The following is a 23251-nucleotide window of genomic DNA, read 5'->3' on the forward strand; positions in this document are numbered from 1 at the left end:
AATGCCCACACGCGTACGTGCTCCCAGCCAGACGGCACCCCGGAGGCACACACAAAGGTTCACCATGCACAGCAGCCTCTCCCAAGAGCTACGTGAGCAGCACAGTTCACACACACGGTCTCAGCCGCCTCAGGCCCTACTCACGGGGTCACATAGCTCTGGCGGGCATCCTGGCGCCGGGTCCTCATCAGGGCTTTGTACTCGCCCACCCGCAGCCGCTTGCCTTCCACAATGCAGGTGCGCTTGGGCCTCGGCTTGTACTTATAGTCGGGATACTTCTCCAGATGCTGCCGGCTCAGCCTCGCCTGCTCCTCGTAGTAGGGCTGCTTCTCCTGGTTGGTCATGGACTTCCAGCGGGAGCCTGGCCCAACCCCCAGGGGCAGGCATTCAGTGCCAGGCCCTGCCAACCCCGCTCCCAGCCCCCTGCAGGCCCCAAGATTTTGATCCCCAGGTGAGTCAACAAGGTGGTACATGCGCAAGATGTAGTGAGGACCGGACCCAAACTGGGTGCCCTTTGGATGTCAGCTAAGCAAATGGATGAATGAAGCTGGCGTGTATTTGGGCGTCTGTACAAAGAGCAACCAAATCCCAAACTACCCAGCAACTTCTGAAAGGCCTCTGGTCAGCATGATTTGCATAAACAAAAGAACAGTCAACCCCAGGCCCCCAACAACAGACAGGTCCCCCTACTTAGGACAAAATACCTTGTCAACTGAGACCATTGACAAGACACAGAGGATCCTCAGTCTAAGGACAACTGCCAACTTCTAGCCACACCGACCTGCCCTATGTCCCTCCTTGGCCTTCAATCAGGACCTATGATTTATTTCAAAAAAAATAAAAACCTTTCTAAAAAACAAAACAAAACACAAAAAAAAACTTTCTACTGGGGCAATGGCTGGCTCAGTCAGAAGAGCATCGGACTCTTGTTTGGGAGTCTGAGCCCTATGTCGGGTATAGAGATTAAATAAAATTTGTATAAACTTCCCAGTGGGGATCCCTGGGTGGTGCAGCGGTTTGGCGCCTGCCTTTGGCCCAGGGCGCGATCCTGGAGATCCGGGATCGAATCCCACATCGGGCTCCCAGTGCATGGAGCCTGCTTCTCCCTCTGCCTGTGTCTCTGCCTCTCTCTCTCTCTCTCTCTCTCTGTGACTATCATAAATAAAAATTAAAAAAATTAAAAAAAAAAAAAAAAAACTTTCCAATGATAGCTGAAGAACAGCTGTTCCTGTTTCCTGCCAGAGCCAGAGTTCCAAGGATCTGGGCAAACAGTGGAATAGGTCAGGGACTAAGGAATGTGTGCTCACACCTGTACACACGCACACGCCCACATCCCTGAGTTCTCGGGTGCAGGTGTGAGGAGCCCTACAACAATCCAAGACCCCAGAACCTAGCCTCCACACATCCTCCCTGACCCGCACCCTACCTGACTCCTCTGAAGCTCAGGATGCTGGGGACTGGACTGTCACCCAGCAAGGAGGCAGCTATCTCCTGCAACCAGGTCCTCCTAGCATGGCTCCTGGAGCCCTGAAAGCCCCCCGGAGACCCCACCCACTGGCCCTTACCAAGGATCTTGCTGATGCTAGAGTTGTGCATGTCTGGGAAAGCCTGGAGGATCTTCCTTCGCTCATCCTTGGCCCACACCATGAAGGCATTCATGGGCCTCTTGATGTGGCTGCTGTTGCGGGACTCCGGGAAGTGGCGGGAGCCTGGGGGACAAGGGTGGGGTCAGGAAGGAGAAGCTTCCAGGGCCGACGGTCCATCCGCTACTCGACCACGAGGGGGCGATGGCGAGGCACCCACAGCCGCTCGGACACCATCCGGAGCCCTCAGCAGAGGCCCAGCCCAGGACCCAGAGACACATCTGGGACAGGCACAAGCTGGCCCACCCTGGCCCCTGTGGGAGGCAGAGGCGGGCCCTTCTGGCCACCAGCCCAGCACCCAGGGCGCTCACCATCCATGTCGCAGCCCAACATGGCTTCTTCGAGGGGATGCACACAACCCTCCTCCAGCCGCTCCTTGGCCGGGGACGTGTCCAGGCTGATGAGGTCCTGGGGTTGAGGGAGGAAGTCTGTCGGCTCCTCTGCAACGCCCCATTCCCCTCCCTCACCCCTCCCTCTGCTGGCCTCAGACTGAGTCTTCCCCCACCCCAGCTGCCCCAGCGGGTCCCTGTGCCCCGGTGCGGGGAGTGGGGACCGTACCTTGCGGAAGGGGGCGTTGGGGGAGCTCTCTAAAGCGCCGCCGTGGCCATGCAGCAGCTGCCGAGCATCCTGAATTGCTTTGGTGACAGCATCCCCTTCGCCAAGGAAGCCTATGGGAGAAGGGGGGAAGGGGTAGCAGAGGGGGTCAATCCGGTTCACACCAAGCCACCCCCTGAGAGTCCTTCACCTGGGTTGGCTTCCCCTCCCGCCCCTCCAGGCGGCTGCGAGGCATATCCCCAAGGGGCCGCTGCTCGCTTGGCGTCACTCAGTGGCCAACAGACTAGAATGGAGGATGGGCTCCCTGAAGCGGCAGGGTCCCTGATGTGGGGGTGCCGTCAGCTCTGGTCAGGGGAGAGGAGGTGGGGGAATATTCTGAGACTCGAAGTGTGGAAACTCAAAGCGGGTCTCAGCCCTTGTCTTACAGAACCGTAAACCCACAGAAGGGAAAGACCTGCTGAACATCCTAGGATGCCCTCCTGGCAGAAAGCTTACCTAGGGGCAGGCTGGGCGGGCTGGCCTGCAGGTCCCGCGTGGGGGCCCCGTGGCTGGGGGGGCGGGTTCCACAGTTATTCATCTTCAGGCTGGGGGAGCTGGAGGCATTGGGCAGCTCCGGGGCCTTGGGCTTGGCCGTGAGGTTCAGAGGCTGGGAGGGCTCCTGAGGGAGACCCAGAGATCAGAGGCCAAGAGACAGACACCAAAGGTGACGCCCCTCCCCGCCACGGAGGGACAGAGGGGACCCGTGCTAACAGAGAGGAAGACAAGCCTACTGGGAACAGATGAGGAGACAGCAGGGACAGGTGGACCAGAGCAGGGGTCCCACCACCCCCTGGGCTGGCAGCCCCCGGCTGGCAGGTGGGGCAGTACCTGCAGAGGGGGGTGTGCAGCCATGGCCCCGGGCCTCTTCACCACAGGGGCAGGGGGGCTGTGCAGCAGCGGCAGGGGGTACTCCACTATGGAAAAGGCAGCAAGGAGAAAAGTCCTGGATGAGCACAGAACAGCAGACAGCCTGCTTGATGACGTCCCGCAGCACCAGGGGGCAGGGGCTCCCAGCTGGCCAGGTCTGCTTCCAGCCAAGGCTTTCCCTGGCCCTAGATGCTGAAGGCCTCCAGTGGCCTCATCCCCTGCTGCGTTGCCCACTGATCCGCAGCTTCACCCTTCACTGCCCTTCCCAACCCACTGAGCCACAGGTTCCAACCAAACGGTGAAATGAGACTGTTACCATCTGCTCACTCTACTCAGACTTATGTTTCGTACCTACCACGTGCGGGGTACGAAAGCTGCTCCCCATGTACGGGCCTGTCTCATGCAGTATCTCCCTAGTGTGTGGCACAGACCAGGTGCTCAGTACAGCATCCCATTTTACAGAGAAACTGAGACCGGGAGATGAAAAATGGGTGCCCACATAGCTCAGAAATGGGAACACGGACATGGGAACCCAAGTCTCTAGACTCCACAGTCCATCCTTTCCTCTTTACCTGGCACCCTTTCCATTCTACCTGGCCTAGCCCACTCACCTGCAACCCAGCCCAGCATCAAAGAGTGGACAGTTCAGGTGGAGAGATAAGCCGTAGATACAAATCACTGACCACGTGGCCGGTAGGGACACAGGCCGCATGGGGAGCACACCAGAGAACTTTGTTCCAGTTGGCATGGCTGGAGCAGGGTTCTTGGGGGGAGCGGTGAGAGGTGGGCTAGTGGCTGCTGGCAGGAAGGTGGAGGGGAAGCAGCAGGTGAGAGCCGAGGTGTGGGAAGGGAGCCCAGCCTGTGATGGGCAACGCTGGGATCTTGTGGACTTCACGCTGTAGGCAACAGGGCATGTCTAGGGCTCATGAACTAAGCAAAGGCATCATGCACTCAGCTTGGGGAAGGGTCATCTGGAAGCCCATGGGCACCCTGCTTATTAGGATTCTGGAGCCCACAAACCAGGTGGCAGTCTGGCCAATTCAGGGCTTCCCACAGTTCATTTCCTGCCTCCCTTGTCCAGAAAGCATGGGGTCAGACGTACTCCAACCCCCCAGGCCCTGCCCTCCTCACTCTGGCAGCTCTAGTCACCTAGAGTTGCAATGGGTTTGTGCTGCTGGCCTGCTCGCCCTACCTCCTCCGTCGGAAACTTCCTCGAGGGTAGAGCCTCACTGTGTCAGTCCTTTGTGGACTCCTCGTGGAGTCCCCACCCCAGAGTGCCCGGTGTAGACACAGGCAGGAAGAGAGTCGGTGCTGCTGACCCCCGGAACAGTGCCCGGAGCCCACAGGCCTTGGCGCCAGACCCACAGGAACTCATCTGCCTGCTCCCGCGCACCACATAGGAGGGGCAGACCAGAGGGGCTCCACCTAAGAGCAGCCCCAGTCCCTGGGGCAACCATGGGCAATATCCCTGCCCTGTCCCATGACTTTTCACAAGGAACCCATGATTGTGGCCTACGAATCCCTTCTCTGCCTCTGTCCCATCCATCACCTCTGCCCAGTGCAAGCTGTCATTCTGTCCCTGGAACCACCCCAGCAGTCCCCCTACCGGTCCACGCTCTGGCCAGTACCCTCCCCACCGACCCTCTCTGTTCCCAATCACCTAGTCATTATGACAACACACCCTCCGTTCATTCATGCAGGCATGCCTGCGTCCTACAAAACAAATTCCTTCGCCACCCTGTCCCATCACCCCCATCAAGCTCTCCCCTCAATTCCAAAACCCTACAGCTTCTGGCCTCAGGCTTCAGGGCCTCTGACTCCATTGCCCTCCAACCCTCAGCTCCCAGCTTCACTCCTGCAGTCCACTTTCTGGGACCCAGCTAATTTCTGACCTCCTCAGAAAGCCTTCCCAGATCCCCTAGTTAATGTCATCCTGTCTCCCTCCCCAGACCGTAAATTCCTTGGAGCTCAAAGTTCATGTTTATCTCCCTCTGCTCCCCACTCCCCACCCCCGTGGCCACCTGACAACACAGCATCTGAAAGGTGGCTGGTGCTCAGTCTGTGTTCACTGAATTTCAGTGGCCGGGCAGAATGGGCACGGCTGGGGTAGGACAAAGTGTGAGTTTGGGAAACGCATCAAACCTCAGCTAATGTCCAAGATCTGACTTTTCTGGTCCAGCAAAGGTACCAGAGCTGGGACACTGGATCTGGATTGGCCAAATCCACTTACATCTGGAAAAAGTACTTCATGGTTTTCAAGTGCCTTTGCTTTTCATTCTCCCAGTGAAGTTCAGAAAAAAAGGGTTCCTTCTTCCACTGGACAGATCCAAAAGCAAGGGCCGGAAAGGCCACATGGCAAAAGACTGCGTGAGCGTGTCCCAGGCTCCTTCCTGGGCCTCAGAACAGCCTCACTTGTGGCTGCGCCCCCAACCCGCACTCACCTGGTTTACAGGGGATGGGCTGGATAGGCAAGGCCAGCTGGGAATCAGGGGTGACAGACAGAGGCTGGTGGCTCGGAGGGAAGGCTGGGATCATGACATAAGGCATGTTGACCTGCTAAGAGCAGAGAAACCGTGTGTGAGTCCCTGGGGACCCACACAGCGCAGCCCAGGCCACACAGCACGGACCCAGACACGAAAGAACAGACACTGGCGTGAGGCTACTCTTTGAGAGGCTCCATCTGACCCCACATCACCTGCCTCTCCTTGCTCTCGGCCCCAGCTGGGGGTGAAGATACTCTGGCTCCTCCCTTCAAACAGAGGAAGATGGAGGTACAAGGGTCAAGCAGGAATGAGTCGTCCCCACCACCACCTCAGGGCCACGGCCAAGTGATTCTGCTTAATCTGCATCCATCCCTCCCTTTCCCTGGCATGTCCAGGCTGGCATCACCTCCTCGGCCCCTGGCCACCCTCCTTTGTACCTGGATCTGCTGCTGGAGGAGGTTGATCTTATGTTGCTGCTGAATCAGCTGCTGTTGCTGTTTGGCGATCTGGCCGCAGGAAAAAGCAGGGGGCATGGGCATTAGCCTGTGCACGGCCCCCGCCGCACCCTGCCCTCCCATCAGCGAACGCCGGCCGGGGCGGGGGAGCAGCGGGACCGTCCACCCTCAGAATGCACCCTCCCTTTGCAGGGGGCTCCCTCCTCCGTCAGAGGCCATGGCTGGAGTTAGCGCAGAGCCCAGCAGCCCCTCCATGACCTGCCCCCAGCCTCGGCCCACATAGCCAGGCCTGCCCCCTAAGCGCTCCCCTCTAGGCCCTGACGAGTCCCTCCTCCCACAGCAGGACAGCCAGACAGCACGCTGGGCCTACCTGCTCCTGCTGCTGGCGGGCCAGCTCCATCTGCTGTTGCTGCTTCTCAAACAGCATCGCGGCCATGTTCTTCTGCTCTGAGTGCGCGGTCAGGAGCTGATCCCGCAGCGTGGACAGTTGGTGGATCATGACCAGCAGCTGGAGCTCCTTCTCTGCCAGGCTCTCCTGGGTCCCTGCTCCATGGTGAAACAGCCACTGGTGAGAATTGTTGGGTTTCTGTCCCTCCACCCCCCCACCCACCCATCAGGTGTTTGTTGAACAACTGCTACTTCCCAGACACCCACCCCCTCACCCCGTTAGAGGCAGAGGGAACAGAGAGGGTGGAGACATGATCCTTGCCCTGGAGGGGGCCGGCTTGCTGTCCGACAAGTAGCTGCCCTAGAAGCTCTGCCCCGGCAGCCACCGCTTCAAGCCCCTGGAAATGCCAACCGTGTAACAGCTCAGTGTCGGGTGTCCTCAAGCGCCCCAAGCTGCAGGGTGAGCATGGATAACTATCCCATAGAAGGGACCAGAGCGAGACAGATCTGGGTTCAAATTCCCACTTCAGCCCATCCTCTCCGGGAGCTGTCAGGTAAGTAACCGGCTGCTCTGCACTTCGGTTTTTTTACTCTATAGATGAGCCTAAGAACGCTCAGTTCACAGGGGTGCTGTGAGGGTAAGATAATGGCAAAGTGGAGTCCAGGATCTGGCACATGGTCCTCACCCAGCACTTCCCTGCCCTCTAGCTGAGCTCATGTTGGATGCAACTGGGCCAGGCTGCAGACCACTTACCTCAATCCCTCCAGGAGCCTTCAAAAAATACACACACATAGGCCACCCCACCCCACCCCCACCCCGGAGTTCTCACTCAGCAGGTGGAGGGGAACCTGGGCACTGGTACAGTTTTAAAGCTCCCCTTGTGGGTGCGACCAACCACAATGGAAAAATGGGCACTCTCAGGAACCAGACAGCAGCTCTTAAATTCATTAGTGGGGTCCTGGTGGCCTAGAATTAATTTTCAGCACCAAAAGAGCACATCCAGCTCATTTGATATAGTTAGATCCAGTTAGATCTGGGAAGTGGCAGTGACAAGCCTGAGGTCTCAAGGGTCCCTGGGAAGAGTCCAAATCCATACTCATGGAACATGATTCTACCAGGTCTCTCCTGCATGAGAATGAGCCACACAGAATGCTCAGTTGCCAGGTGAGGGGTGGTACTGACCCCCCAGGGCCGGGTGGAGCCAGAGGGGCACAGGCCAGGTAGAAGGGGACCAACAGCCTCCAAAATTGCCCTAGAGACCCAGACTGCATGGCCAGGCTGGGAGAAGGGAATGGGGTTCAGACATCCTATCCTCCCCTGCCTACCCACATGGGCCTTCACCTTTGACATCTTTGGCTTCCACAGAACTCCTTCCCAGAAACCTCTCCTTCCAGTCACTGGACAGCAGCTTCTCGATGGCAGGCACAACTGGAAGATGCCAAAGCGATGAAGGAGCAGCAGTCCCAGCACCTCCCGCCCTACACCCACCAGGACAGACATCTTACGTTATTTTTAATTTTTTTCCAAGATTTGAGAAGGAGCGGGGGAGAGAACAAGCACAAGCAGGGTGAGGGGCAGAGGGAGAGGGAGAAGCAGGCTCCCCACCGAGCAAGGAACCCGATGTGGGGCCTGATCTCACGACCCCCAAGATTATGACCTGAGCTGAAGGCAGGCGCTTAACTGACTGAGCCACCCAGACACCCCAAGACATCTTACCTTCTTTTAAATTTTGGTTGAAGTCTAGCTTCTCCTGGCTTCCAGAAGCAGCCTCAGAACCCCCCGGTTTCTTGGGTTCCGGGGACCCATTGCTCTCTGGGGAGCTGCAGTCCTATAATACACACTGGATGTCACTGTCACCCTCAAGAGAAGAGAGCAGACCACAGAGGGAAACGAGTAGCCTGGGGATGTGCCCCAGGCACCCCCCACACCCTCCAGGGTAGGCCCCTCCCTCCCCACCTTCCCAACTTTTGTTCTGACTTTGCTGGATATAGCAAAAGCACAAAAGGTTTGCAGACAAGAAACCTGGATTTCAGGCCTGGCTCAGTGACTCATGAGGCCCTTGATCACCTAAAAGACTCTGAACTTCTCTGAACCTGACTTACTTCCCTCTTCTGAAAATGGAAATATTAATGCCTCTCCTGTCGGGATTGTTGCTGGGACCAAAGAAGTTAATGCACGTGAATGAGGTTCACTGCTGTAGGGTCAGGCGGCATGTGAGCTATTAACAATTACTCCCATGCACCCAGCCACACTGGCAGCAAGTGGGTATGACACCTAGGACCCCCCCACCTCACCGCTCCTTAGGACAACACCCCACCCCTCATCACCTGAGTCCTCTCCATTCTTTAAGACCTACCTTGAGGCCTTATCCTCCAGGAAGTCTTCCCCATCACTACCCCAAACCCCTAACACCTCCCACAGACCCTTCCAGGTCTCGTTTTCATTCACTTGGCTTTTAATTACACAGTCTCCTTTTAACATCTCTTGCATGGAATCAGGGTTTTTAAGAACTACAAGAATCCTTATGGCTTGTGTCGTTCATTCAGAACTCCTTCGTTTTAAGGGTGAGGGATTGCATGATCTTTAGCATCAATTTATCTCAGCCTCAGGTAATAAGGCTGATTTTCTCCAATCCTACAGGAGTTCAACTTTGAGCAGATGTATCCTGTCTCTCCAGCTAGTCCTCTGAAGTAGGCCCGGTCACACATGGGTGAGCAGTTATCAGGCGAGCAAGCGCGGGAGTGAGACCATACAGTGCTCAGATAGTCGGCCTAAGGTTGGCAGCCCCGCCCCCAAGTCTTGCCCTAGAAACCAAGGTTTCTGCCTCCTGTCTGTCTGCCCAGCTAGGATCCTCAAGGAGAGGCTGGGATGGCATGTGGGTGTAGGCTATGGAGGCAAAGTGGGGACACTGACCCAGGAGCCCCGGGGAAAGTGCTGGGCACCTGGGCTGGAGCTTGGGGGTCAGCGCCATCCTGGGGAGCCCGGGCTGGGTCTCCGAGCTGGGGTTCAGCTCCAGCGGCTGAGCCCTGGAGAGCCTCATGGCAGAGCTCCTTCTTCCCTTCTGACTTGACAGTGCAGTTCACCATGGTGCCAACGCCATCTGGGGCCAGCAGGGCAGAGCCAGGGCTCCTCATGGACATCCTGGGGGAGGAGGACGAGTAGAGTGAAACCGATGATGGACACAGAATCTCCACCCTCACAACAATGCAAACTTCCATTGGGAACCCACAGTGGAAAAAAAAAAAAAAAAAATCAGAAAAGATTCTTCTGTCCTGCATTCTTTTTTTTTTTTTTTTTCCCCTTAAGTAGGAAGGTCTAGGGGCACCTGGGTGGCTCAGGCAGTTAAGCATCTGCCTTCAGCTCAGGTCATGATCCCGGGGTCCTAGAGTCCTGGGATCCAGCCCAGGGTCCAGCTCCTTGCTCAGCAGGGAGTTTGCTTCTCCCTTTCCCCCTCCCCACTGCTCATTCTCTCTCTCTCTCTCTCTCTAATAAATAAAATCTTAAATAAAGAGGAAGGTCCACAGCCAATTGGGCCCGACCATCAGCAGGCCCTTCCTATTGCAATGTAGGGCTGGTTGGCTGAATGGTCCACCCAAGGAGGGCAGAGATGGTCAACTGGCAGTTTCTGAGCCCAGTAAAGTCAAAATTATATATATTTGTAATTAGCTAACAAAATTTTAAAATCATGAGACATCTCGTAATCTAATCTGGATTTGAACTTCTCTTGAAGTTGATCTGGGACAACTGGCTGGAATTAAGGAGCCGGGACTCCTTATGGACAGGCCAGTTTTCCTTAGTCCCTACCACTTCCTACTGCCCCCCAAAAGGGGAATCAAGGGTCAACGACCCGAATAGACATTTATTCTTTTGTTTTTCTCCTAGAGACAAGATAAAAGCAAATTGTTATTTATATCCCCTTATCTACCAGAAGTGGGAAAATAAATACCAGGCTGAGAGATGTAGGGCTTGAAGAAAAATATTTTCCTCTAGGTAGCTAGAATCTTTCATTTAGACTCTCTCATTGGCCCCTGTAGGAATTTGCAATCCCCAGGGGATGCAGACTCTGCACCCACTGCTCCCATCACTGCCTCCTCCCCTGTCACCACTGCCTGGGACACCTGGAGGAGCTGAGCAATTGAAGGATCCTGGAGACCGAGTGCTGATGGTCATGCCAGGCAGGCTCAAAGCCAAAGCAGCAAAGGCCCACAGCTCACCTGCTCCCCATCCAAAGCCACTGTGACAAGACCAGTGGGGACACCCAGCGGTGGTTTTCAGGTATCTATAGGTCCTGCACCCGCTATATAACCTTGGGTGAGTTACTGAGCCTCTCCACACATGTTTCCTCATCTGTAAAATGGGCATTCGTGAGGTCTAGGGATTGCTGAAATTTGTTTTCAACAGTGTGCGGCACTAGTACGCACTCTTGTTAAACCACTGCTGGCTAAAATGCATTCCCTAAAAGGGACCCACAGTCTAAGCATGGGGGTCAGTCACGCATCACCCTCACCTCAGATACTCTGTGGGTGGAGCAGGAATCTATTTTAACAAACCCCATAGGTAATTCTGATACACACTAGTTTGAGAAGCACTGATGAGTACACATTTTGATATATCTGCACGGGCATTACATTTTTAAGAGGGAAATGTAAGGCCAAAAAATCAGATATAGTAAAACATCCCTTAAAACTGAATTGCAGGGCAGCCCCGGTGGCTCAGCGGTTTAGCGCCTGCCTTCAGCCCAGGGTGTGATCCTGGAGTCTCAGGATCGAGTCCCACGTCGGGCTCCCTGCATGGAGCCTGCTTCTCCCTCTGCCTGTGTCTCTGCCTCTCTCTCTCTCTCTCTCATGAATAAATAAAATCTTTAAAAAAAAAAAAAAACTGAATTGCAGGTGTAATACTGTGTCAACTCTGTACAGCAAAATGTTTCTCATAACCTAGGAGTGAGGCGATGTGTTCATGTCGAACTGAACGGACATTATAGTTGAATAAAGTGCGTTTGATTCGATGCCATCTAGACCAGAGCAGACTTCTCCTGCCACTTTCAAAGGGCAGGGGACCCGGGGGCAGGGGGGACCCGGGACCGCGCATGGCAGGACAGACACGACCCTGGATGGGCTGGCCCCAGGGCTCGGGGTCCAGCCCCCGGGTCCCCCATCACCATGCAGGGGGCCTGGACCGCGTCCAGGAAGCCAGCGGCTGGGCCCATCCGGGCACAGGGAGGCGCGGCCACGCAGGCCCGGGCAGGAGGGGCGCAGGGGGCAGGGGGCGGGGAGGGGGTATTATCCCGAAGCTGAGGGCAGCAATTACATAACAAACAAACCCGGGGCTCAAGCTGTGAATTAATCAAACCGCTGAAAATAAAACCTTCCTCTCAGGAACTTCAGACAAAAGAAATGAAAACAACCAGGCTGGCTGGAAAATAAAAGGCAGCTCGGCTGAAAAGGGGACAAAAGGAAACCAGACAATAGGGTGTTGGACAAAGGCAATAAAGCCAAAGGAAGTGTGACAGGCGGACAATGCGGGCCTGTGGGCTCGTGATCCCCGACCGCTCTGCGCCACCTCGTCCCACACCCACAGCTCCGCCGGGCCTGGGCAGGCCACCAGGTCGCCTCTGCGCTGCCCACTCGGGTCGAGGGGCTTCTCCCCTCCATCCTGGCCCCGACCTCTGAGCCTTTCCCCTGGGTTGGCGGAACGGGGCTCCCCCAAGGGCCAGGCCGACCAGCTCTGCACCTGCACCCCCCTACCCCGGGGCTAAGGGTGAAGGCAGAGGCGATCCACAGCCTAACTCACTGGGAGCACACGGCCCACGACGGCCCACGACGGCCCACGACCTGGCCACGCACCACACGCGGCCAGTTACCCTGCAAAAGCAAGTATCAAGGGCACCCCGGTTCCAAGGCTGAGGGTGAGCGCCAGAATGGGACCTAGCTCGTGGATAAATGGTTATGGATTAGATGCTGCAGTGATGTTTTGGATACATGGAGTTAAATAAAATACTGTTTTCACTTGTTTCTTTTTACACCTCTTAATCTGGTTACGGGGGAACTTAACATCATGCATGAGGCTCACGTTGTGTTTCTGTTGGAAAGGGCCGCACTAGGACATCTATCTCCCTTTGAGCTCTGATGGCCTTTTACCCACACTTAATTACCTGTATATATTGGGAAGCTTGCCCCCTGGGGCTCCCAATCACTCCTCCCAGGCCCTGGCACAGCCCCTGCACACCCCCACCCCCAACAAAGCAAAGGACTCCTAGTGGCCAGCCAAGCTGGCTTGGAGGTGTCTGTGTCTTCACCAGCGTGTGCTGCCCACCAGACACCCTGCCAGATCTTGCCTACCCAGACAGATCTTGCCCCTTCCACTTCCACGGGCGTCTGCCTCAACTGTGGGCACTGGCTCTTGGTTGGTCCCTTAGGACCCATTTGTTGATGGAGAAGCAACAGCCCAGACCTGGTGGGTTCCTCTCAGGTACCACGCAGTTTGCGGGGAGAGGGTCCTTGGGCACCTCCTTCCTTCCCTCTCGAGTTCTGGGAGCACAACCTGCTCAAAGAGCAAGCCATTCCCCTGCCCACAGAGATGAGAGTCCCTCTGAAGAGGGTCAAGTGCCAAGCTCTGGACCCTAACCATCCGCTCTTTTTTCTCAGAGTGCAGAGCAAAAGCTGCATGTGATAATCTAAATGAGGACAGAAAGGAGAACCAGGTGGGGAGTATGGAGCTGACAGGTGGTCCCTGCACAGGCAGCTTCATCTCTGCAGGCTCTTGTCTGTAAGACAAGGGTACCCGGGGGATGGGGGTGGTCAACAGTACAGGCTTTCGGGTTCCTCAACCAGGTTTCAAATTCCTGCTCTGCCACCAGCTGACTCTTGTGGCCTTAGGCAAGTTAGTTAACTCAGCTTATCTCCTCATTTGTACAATGGGTATAAGAATCCCTGTCTTGGGGATCCCTGGGTGGCTCAGTGGTTTGGCGCCTGCCTTTGGCCCACGGCGTGATCCTGGAGTCCCGGGATCGAGTCCCGCCTCGGGCTCCTGGCCTGGAGCCTGCTTCTCCCTCCTCTTTTGTCTCTGCCTCTCTCTATGTCTACCATAAATAAATAAATCTTAAAAAAAAAAAAAAAAAAAGGAATCCCTGTCTTACAGGGCCCGTGAAGATCAAGTAATAGAGGGTACCCATTTAAGTGGTCATATAGCCCAGGATGCTCCTAGAGTCAGGTGGTTGAGAGGAAAGTTGCCAGGCGTCGGACAGACCTGGGTACATTTGAAAGCCAACCCTGCCCAATCAATTGCTGTACAATCTTGAGCAAGTGACTTAACCTATCTGAACTAATTTCCTCCTCAGTAAAATAAGACCCAATATGAAGGGGTGAGCATTCCATTAACACTTCAGACTTTAGGGATCCCTGGGTGGCGCAGCGGTTTGGCGCCTGCCTTTGGCCCAGGGCGCGATCCTGGAGACCCAGGATCGAATCCCACGTCGGGCTCCCGGTGCATGGAGCCTGCTTCTCCTTCTGCCTATGTCTCTGCCTCTCTCTCTCTCTGTGTGTGACTATCATAAATAAATAAAAATTAAAAAAAAAACACTTCAGACTTTATAATATGTGCCTGTTTTACATTCTTAGGACACTCTCTCTAAACTTGGCCATTGGGAGACTTATCACAGTTGTTAAATATCCCTTTAGACACTTTATTTCTGCCTCGCCCAGCAGCCTGAGAACCCACCCAACACCCCCACCCCAGGGCACTGTGGAAACATAGCTGGGTTTGCTCATCATTATAGCCCTAGAGTCTAGCAGAGTGCCTGGAGCAGAGTAGGTGCTCAACAAATAGTCATACAATAATCACAGAGTATAACAGTTCAGCAAAACAGCACAAGGCAGACCTGGACACATAATGAGCAGCAGCTACCACAAATTTTCCAACTTATGAGGGGGATATGTCCCAATAAACCCACTGAGAGTTGAAAATATCATTAAATCAAACATGCATTTACTCCAGCTAATCACGACCAACATCATGGGCTTAACCTAGCCCACCTTAAACGTGAACACTTACACGAGACTGCAGTTGGGCAAAAATCACCTAAACAAAGCCTATTGTATCATCAGGTTTTGAATATCTCACGTAATTTACTGAAAACTGTACTGAAAATGAAAAGCAACAGGCACAGAGTCGTTGTAAGGGCATCTCCTGGAGGCCCGGGAGCGCTGCCGCTGCCACCCAGCGTCACGAAGAAGCATCAGACGGCTTAACGGCCAGCCTGGGAAAAGATCAAAACTCAAAAGTACGGTTTCCACGGAGAGCATATCGCTTTCTGACCATCATAAAGTTGAAAAAACCATAAGTTGAACCATCATCAGTCAGACCCACTGTGTTATTATGCAGAAGCTGCGCTCTGCAGTACAGGGCTCACCAGCCTCCCCCGCCCCCCGTACCCCCCCCCCCTCCGCGTCCCTTTGTGTTTACCTTGGGACAGGTAAACACTTCCCACACCTTTTGGACCCTATTGGAGTCTTCCCTGAAGTCTCTTCTTTTCCAGAAACCAAAACAACCCCTCCAATTCCTTTATCCTAACTTTCTCAAAAAACACACTCCATGCTTCCATTACCCACAAGATTTCTCAGGAGGTTTTGAGGTCAGCAGCCACACCTGCTCCTCTCTCCAGAGGTCTAGAAGCCAGAGGACCCTCGATGCACAGGAGCTGTTGAACTACCGGGCTGCCCCCCTCCTGGTTAGAAGCCACAAGCCCAGAGGACACTACGGTCAGCCTCCCAGCTGGGTGGAACTGCTCCTGGGAACCTGGTCTCCTCCCTCTTGCCCAGCCTTACTCCTATTTTATAAATGGAGAACTGAGGCCCAGCGAGGACCAAGTCACGTGGCTTGTTTCAGCAATACTGTTTCCGGGCTAGAGGCAGAGAACAGGGACACAGAACCAGCTGGGATACAGATCAGCAGCCCTGCTCTGCCCACCCTTCCCTTCTAGGCCACCCACTCCCCAGGCCCTCCGCTGCCTTCCTTCTTGGCCTTATCTCACCTGAGCATCCGAAAGAGGCGAAGGCCTCTGCGGGGAGACGGTTCAGGCCATCCTCCTCCCTGATGGGGCAGTCTTGAGTCTGGGAGCTGATGGTGGCGGAGAGACCCTGGGCCCCTGAACCCAGTGCCCAGCACAAGGCATAGAGAAGCACCTGCGCTCCAAGGGGCCAGTGGCTCAGAACACAGCTCTTACGGGACAAAGCTGCTAGCAGGCGCTGGTCCTCTCCCTTCTCTCCCCACACCAACCCTCTCCTGGGCCCTCCGACCCCCACCCACAGGCGCACGCGCAGGAGAGCCCTTTTCTACCCAAAACAAATCACCAGCCGCTTCCTCTCCCAATCAGCCACGACTTGGCCCAGCTGGATTGGAATCAAAGGAGTTTCACCCTTAGCCCTTCCTCCCTCTATAACGACAGCCCCCTCCCCCCCAAATATCTAGATGCAGATAAAGATAGAGATAACTTCCAGTCATCGGAGCATGACGGGTGACTCAGACCCAGGGGTACAGGAAGACAGCCTGAGCAAACAGGCAGACCCCCCGAGGAGGGCCATGACCACACTTCCCACTGGGCACACACCAGACCTACAGACTCTACTGTGGGCTCCCACTCCCAAGCTCACCGGGTGGGTGGTGCCAAAGGGCACTGCCAAGGAGAGATCCACAGGGCAGGGGTGGGGCAGGGCCTGAGTCCCAGGGGAATATCACTTCCTCTCAAAGCCCCAGAGAGCCGAGAGCCTCAGGCAGCCCTGAACAATAGCCCAAGGCGTGGGTGCCCAGAACTGTGCCCCGGTGCCACATCCTGCCATTCTTCTCCCAGGCCGCACCCTGCCACCCTTCCTGGCTACGCCCGATCCTATCTCTGATGTTTATTCAGAGCTGGGAGCTGAGCTGGCTGCAGGCTTGGGGAAAAACTTTCCTGAGAGGCCCCCCTCACCCTCTCCAGCCTCCGAGGACCCCAAGGGTACCAGATCCAGGGCGTGTGCTGGTCTAGTCTAGCCCAGCTCAGGAGAGGGCTACAGCCAATACCCCCAGTCCAGGGGCTGTTCAGGGCAGGCCAAGGTGGCATTCGCAGGACAAAGCAGCTGATATCAGCCAGTGGAAACCCCATGAGCTCCTGAGCTCCTGCCTCCAGCCTCCAAGAGCCAGCAAGCCTCCCCTGGAACCTCTGGCCCAGAAGCCCAGTTCCAGCCTAAGCTTCACGAACTACCGGTTTGAGCTGAACCCTCACCCAAGGGCACAGCACGATCAAAGGAGCCAGGGAGAGACCGTACTTGTGATGGTCCCATCCCTGGCCCCATCTGGCTGTCTTAGCTCTCGAAGGCACCTGAGTCTTCTCCCGGGCCGGGAGGAGAGTCCAGGAAAAGATGGGGCCCATAGGTTGCAAGTGCTATTGCGGTTCCCAGTGGGATGCACACCTGCCCCACCGTTCTGGGGAAAACAGAGTTGACCAGGTGTTTCCTGGAGCCCCTTCTCTGGGGCCCCTCCTGCCTATAGGACTGGATGCTGTCTCCAGCCCCCCAGAATGCTAGGGGGCCCTTGCAGTCTCTCTCAGTGACCAGGTCTAAGCCCACGTCCTGGGCAGGGGAGTGTGTCTGGTCTTCCACGCCAGCCATGCCTGCCCAGGGCCAGCACACAGCAGATGGTGCAGCCAGGGCTGATGGGCTTGTCAAAGGCCTCCCTTTGGGGACAGTCCCGAATGTGAACTAAGGCCAAGGGGAGGCCAAAAGAGCACTGCACGCAGAGCACTCGCTTGGCTGGCAGGCAAAACAGGCAAGGGGCTGGCCTGGCCACATGTTTCTCCATCTTCCCCAAGGCCCCAAGGCAAGGGCACCTGAAGCCAGGTCTTTTCCCGTGGGCTGATACACCATCACTTCCCCTCTACACCATCCCATAGTAGGATCCAGTAGTAGGATCCAGTCCAGCACAGACAGAGAGGTCTGCCACAGTCTTCACTGTTCCCAGGATTCTGGTTTGGAGCTTTTTCTTTTCTTTTTTTTTTTAAGATTTTATTTATTTATTCATGAGAGACACAGAGAAAGGCAGAGACACAGGCAGAGGAAGAAGCAGGCTCCCTGTGGGGAGCCCGATGTGGGACTCGATCCCCGGACCTGAACCAAGGCAGATGCTCAACCACTGAGCCACCCAGGTGCCCAAATTCTGGTTGTTTTTGACTTGAGTCACAGCCAAGGAAGAATCAGTCAAAAGAAACCTAGGCTGCTTTGAGAGCTTGGAAAAAAAGACCTGACCTCTCAAAAACTCCATTTCTTTATGTGTAAATGGAGATCCCAACATCTACTTTGTGATTAGAAGGTAGCAAAAACTCAGAGGACCTGGCCCAGAAGAGCAGCTCAGCAAAGGCAGGAGGGGGATGCCCCTCCTCCCTAGCACACCTGGCAGGTCCCAGGCTCCCGGGTCCCCAGCTCTCCATGGAGACAGGAGGCCAGGGGTGACCCTCCAGCATTGCTGGGAAGTGTCCTGGCGAAGCCAAAAGGTTGTCTCTGTGGCCACCGGCCCTGTGTTTGAAGCCTGGCTCCAACCACATGCTACTAGCTGTGGGGCCGGCAGGTTTCCATTTCTCCATCTCTAAACTGGAACAAATAATAACTGTCTCATAGAATTATTCAGAAGACCCAATGTGATGTTTGTAAAAATCAGAAAAAGTTTGCTCCCTGAATACTCCCCATCACCCTTTGAGGAAGCCTCCCCCAACCCCTGCGGGGCTGAACACACAGAAGACCCACAATGAGGCAGGTCACCCTCTTCCTCCTGTCATCTACTTATAGGCCTCGTCCCTTGGGTCATGTGTCACCACCCCACGTAGGCTGTCCCAGTGTTCTGCGCTGTCCCTGGCCCCCCCGGAATCTCACCTGGTCAGGGCCCGCCCACACCAAATCAGACACTCAGGCCCCACACGGCGCCGACAGGCCGAACAGAACCCCGAATTTGCCAAGGAAACTCCATGTACTCAGAGCCACTGCTTATCTGGCCAAGCCACCATGCCCTCCCTTCCCCAGCCTGTGACACAGAGCTCTGCAGCATTGAGGAGCTCCCTCATTTCCTCTGGAGCCCAGGGCAAGTGAAGTGTTGTTCCTATCAACTCCTGCAGTCCCCTGCCAGCTCCAGGAGGGGACAGGAGCAAGCGGAACAGCCCGAACACACCCGTGTTTACCCACCAGGCTGGACAGCACTCAGCTCTACCCTAAGGTCAAGTTTAAGCCATGTGGTCGAAGCTCTCATGGCATTCGGTGACACGGAGGCTCTGGAGATTCATGCAGTTGGTCCAAACCCCAGCATCCCTCTGGCTAGTGGCATGGACAGGCCAATCCCTGCACTCTCAAAGCCCACAACTTTGCTTACTTACAGCCAATAGCGCGCTGGCAGGGAGTGAGGAGGCGATAGAGGACAGGCCCGGTGCCTGCAAGTACTGAGTCGAACCACTGCCATGGGTGTCCTCAGCAGAAGCTGAAGCTGGGGGGTGAGAGGCAGATGACTGGGGAGCCACCCAGTCCCACATCGCTCCACGAAGGGGCCGAACAAGTGCCTGAGGCTTAATTTAACCTCTTTACATCTCAGATTCTCCATCTGTAAAGGGTGTCAAGAAGACCCAACTCTCATGGTTGTTGGAGAATTACGAAGTAGTGTATATGAGCAGCATCTGGCTGGCTCAATTGAAGAGCGTAACTTTTGATCTTGGGGTCGTGAGTTTGAGCCCCACGTTGGGTGTAGAGATGACTTAAAGAATAAAATCTTAAAAAATAGGTAGCATATATGGAACACTCAGCAGGATGCCTGGTAGACGGGCGCTTCCTCTTGTTGCGGTTGAATGAACGAATGAAGCAGTGAGCCTCCAGGGAACCTCTGCCAGGCAGACTGCTCAGCCCAAACCAGGATAGGTCTCAAACGCCCTTCTTAAAGTCATTTCAAACATCAGCCTTCACACATCTATAAGCCCACGGCCCCTTCTCAGAGCGGGCACCTGCACACTGCCTCCTGGGAGCCCTCGGGGCTCCGGAAAGGTATAATTCTCTTCCCTCTTCCTGCCTTGGCCACTCACTGCAGAGTCAGGGAAATGGGCCCATTGAATGAGATGGGTAGTTGGTACAAGACTGAAGATTACATAAACGCCGGTCACCAAGAAGGCCACCATGCAGTGTTGACAGGAAGAGAGCCTTGAACCCAGAAGGCTGGCATGCAAATAATCAGCAAATCCACTTTGGCCTCATGCTCCCCCCCCTCCCCCAATGGGGATGTGTGTTCCTCCAAAGGCTCCACACAAGATACACCTTGAGAGAAGGTCTGGGGGCTTTCTGAGCAGTTCAAGAATCTAGCTTCCAGCTTGAGCAGATGATGAGGAAGCAAGGTGCCCTCAGCACTGCAGGGGTGGGGGTGTGGGCCTGCGGGCTGGACCTGGATACACCAGCCTTACCTCTGGGCACTGGCTCAGGTCTGCGGCTTCCCCCATCGCCTCCCCTGCCCCCACCCCAGGGCTTTGGGTGGGACACCACCTGTGCCTGGTATAAATCTAATCACCACCATCTCCCCCAAGACGAGCTCACTCATCGGAAACCCCAATTCAGCAGCTCCTGCTTAAACAGCATTCATTCTGCAGGCGAACAAAGTGTTCCGTTCTTTTTCTCTGCAAAGGCCGTGTTTCCTCTCCCATTATCTACCCCATCGGCAGCCAAGCCTGCCACAAAAGCAAGATTTTTTCTTTCTTTTTGTTATTTTCGTGGTCCCCTTTATTTATGGGTGGCTGTTCCTTCTTGCAAGGCTTTGGCTCCTTTTCAGAAGGGCAGGCAAGAAAGGGGTGGAGTGAAGTATGATAGTGTCTGATTTCATCCAAAATGCTCATCAAGCGATCCCCCACATGGTAGCCTGCACCCCAGTCTGCCCGGGACCCCACCTGGCAGCACCAGCACCCTTCCTTCCTGGAAATGGACGCAGGACCACTTCAACCAAAGAATCCTAACTGGCAGAGTGGTGGAATGAGGTAGGATTCTGGGAAGGATCCTGGCAGCTGGAGCCCACAATGCTAATAATAAAATAACAAGGAGAATATTCAAAATATCTGATCAGTGATGAGCACTGACCACCAGATGGGACTCCACGGACAATGAGTCGGTAGATGCCAGCCACAATCACTGGCTGACACTCTGGTATGGATCAACTAAGCATCCCCCTTGATCAGAGCTAACATTTAATGAGCCTTTGCTATGTGCCAGCACTGCCAGAGTCACGGTCACTTACATTAATTTATTCAGTTTTCATAATAACCACCGGAGGTACACCCATTTTACAGATGGAGAAACCAAGGCACAGAGGTGATTTGAGCCCAGCAGCCCAGTGTTGGAACCCAGCTCTCAACCAGACAACAGGAACCGAGCACACAATATGTAACTGTCAGCTTTGGGAATGAGCCTTTTTAATTCTTTCAACAGTCCGTGAATTAGTTACTATTATCATCTGTTTTACTGATGAGGAGACGGAGGCTTAAGGAGGTTTAAGCACCTGCCCAAGGTCACAGCCAATGAGCGGTGACCAAGACACTGAACCCAGAGCCCTTCCTCTAGGGACCGGATTTTAGGGTCTTCTCTGCTACAGATCGGAGGTTTCAAGAGCCACTGAAAGTCATCTCCTGGAGGCAGAAATGTCTGTCTTCCACCCCCAACTTCCACTGTTTCCATGATGGGGGTCAAGGGACCCACATGTGAGAAGTCACAGGCAAACTTGGGCTGACAAAGCCCTGGTTTCACAGGTTTGCAGGCCTTACTCACTCCTGCCAGCTGCAGCAGGAGACCAGGTCAAAGCACAGGGGACGCTCAATGTAGCCTGCCCACACCACTTGCAGAGATAAAACGATTCAAAGCCAGCATCCTACCATAGTACCTTCTGAGGGAACGAGCGGCGGCACTCTGGAAGGCGCACGGCTGCTCCAGCGCCCGAGCTCCCTTATAGGTACCGCTTCTTTGTTTGCTGGCCCTCTTTCCATGCCACCTACCCCCCCCCCCCCCCCCCCCCGCCCAGGCCTCCAAGCCTGCTCCCTGTGCTTTCCATTCATGCCTGACCTCCACGGCATCGAGCTGAACCTTGTGCTCCATGGTCCCTTGTAACACATGCACCTAATGAATGGTTGTACTCATTCTTATTTTCTTATCATTTTTTTGCCCTGAATGTAAAAGGGATGTATGCTCATTGTAGGAAATCTGCAAAATTTAGGATAAAATAGAGAAATGTGAGAGTCACCCATTTCCCATCAACCTGGAGGTGGCCACTGATCAGAATGTGGCACATCTTCATCAAATCTTTTTTCTAGACACAGTTTCCTTTTCCACTATCGAGCTCATAAGCAAGTTTTATATTACTTTTCTCCCCATTTAATAGTCTATCAGAAGGGGGTGGGCACTTGGGTGGCTCAGTCCACTAAGTCTGCCTTCGGCTCAGGTCATGATCCCACATCGCATCAGGCTCCCTGCTCAGTGGGGAGCCTATTTCTCCCTCTCCTTCTGCCCTTCCCCCTTGCTTGTGCTCACTCGCTTGCTCACCCTCTTTCTCAAATAAATCTTTTTTAAAAATGTTTATTAGAGGGGGTTTTCAGGTTTCTAAAAACCTGAAATTATTGTAAACTAGAAGATCAGCTGTAATGTTTGCACATCTTCCCCTCTATGGCAGCACCATCTTTGTACCCAATGCCCAGGGTTGAAATGGTTCAACTCTTGAGAAAATTTCATTACTGAAACCTTCTCTTCATCCCCAAGGTCATACATTTACCCTCTAGACACCTCTGGTGGGTCACAGCCACAGCCATTCTGTTCCTGCCACAGATGGGAAGGAAAGTCCCCTGACAGCAGACAGAGCAAGGCAACAGAAGGATCTCATCTGCCTCCTCTTTGATGGGCAGGGGATAGAGCAGCAAAGGAAGTGCAAGATGGGGGGTGGAGGCCAAGACGGGGTGCCTGGAAGTTTGGGACCAGGCCTGACCGCTTCTACTACAGGGAGGGCCTGTCTCAGCATTTCTCAGGGCTTTGACTTCCCCTTAAAAAAGACGGGAGAACTATGATGAGATACCTCTTCAAATCCATTATATGATGGACTTTTTTTTTTTTTTTTTTTAAAGAATTGGCAAGGATGTGGACAGTTGCTGGTGGGGATATAAAATGATGTAACCACCACAGAAAACAATATGGCAGGTCCCCCCAGAATTAGATATAAAATAACTGTATCATCCAGCTATTCCACTTCTGGAATATACCCAAAAGATTTGAAAGCGGGATCTTGAGGAAATATTGGACATCATAAGCATGATTCACAACAGCCGAAGGATAGAAATAATCCAAGTGTCTATGGAAGCACAAACAGAAAAGATGTGGTGTGTGTGTATACAGAATATATATTGTACGTAGAGGTACGTATACGTAGGACTGTTATCAGCCTTGAAAGGAAGCAAATTCTGACACATGCTACAATGAGGATGAACCTGGAAAACATGATGGTAAGAGAAATAAGTGGGACACAAAAGGACTAATATTTGATTCTGCTTATATGAGGTACTTGGAATAGTTAAATTCACAGAGACGGAAAGTAGAACAGAGGTTAGCAGGGGCAGGGAGAGGGGGGTAGGGGGAGTTGTTTAATGAGGACAGAATTTCGGTTTGGGATGATGCAAAATTCTGGAGAGGGACAGGAGGATGGCCGTACAACGTGAATGTACTTCCCACCCCTGTACAATTAGAAATGGTTAAAATGATCAATTTTGTTATTGCATCTTTTGCCACGAAAAAAAAAGATGGAGAAGAT

At 54.2% G+C, this 23251-nt stretch overlaps 1 protein-coding gene across 1 annotated transcript in view; it reads right to left on the bottom strand.

Annotated features, from left to right (window-relative positions):
* The window catches only part of SOX13 (SRY-box transcription factor 13), a 47550-nt gene that overhangs the window by 3110 nt on the left and 21189 nt on the right, over nucleotides 1–23251 (bottom strand). The window contains 13 exon segments of the mRNA XM_077886623.1: nucleotides 145–361; nucleotides 1566–1709; nucleotides 1955–2051; nucleotides 2202–2311; nucleotides 2694–2856; nucleotides 3066–3151; nucleotides 5546–5660; nucleotides 6025–6093; nucleotides 6413–6585; nucleotides 7772–7858; nucleotides 8147–8258; nucleotides 9344–9355; nucleotides 9358–9571. Coding sequence (XP_077742749.1) covers nucleotides 145–361; nucleotides 1566–1709; nucleotides 1955–2051; nucleotides 2202–2311; nucleotides 2694–2856; nucleotides 3066–3151; nucleotides 5546–5660; nucleotides 6025–6093; nucleotides 6413–6585; nucleotides 7772–7858; nucleotides 8147–8258; nucleotides 9344–9355; nucleotides 9358–9570 — 1598 coding nt within the window. The 5' untranslated portion in view covers nucleotide 9571.

Source organism: Canis aureus, chromosome 38 (assembly GCF_053574225.1).
Source record: "Canis aureus isolate CA01 chromosome 38, VMU_Caureus_v.1.0, whole genome shotgun sequence".
Taxonomy (NCBI): domain Eukaryota; kingdom Metazoa; phylum Chordata; class Mammalia; order Carnivora; family Canidae; genus Canis; species Canis aureus.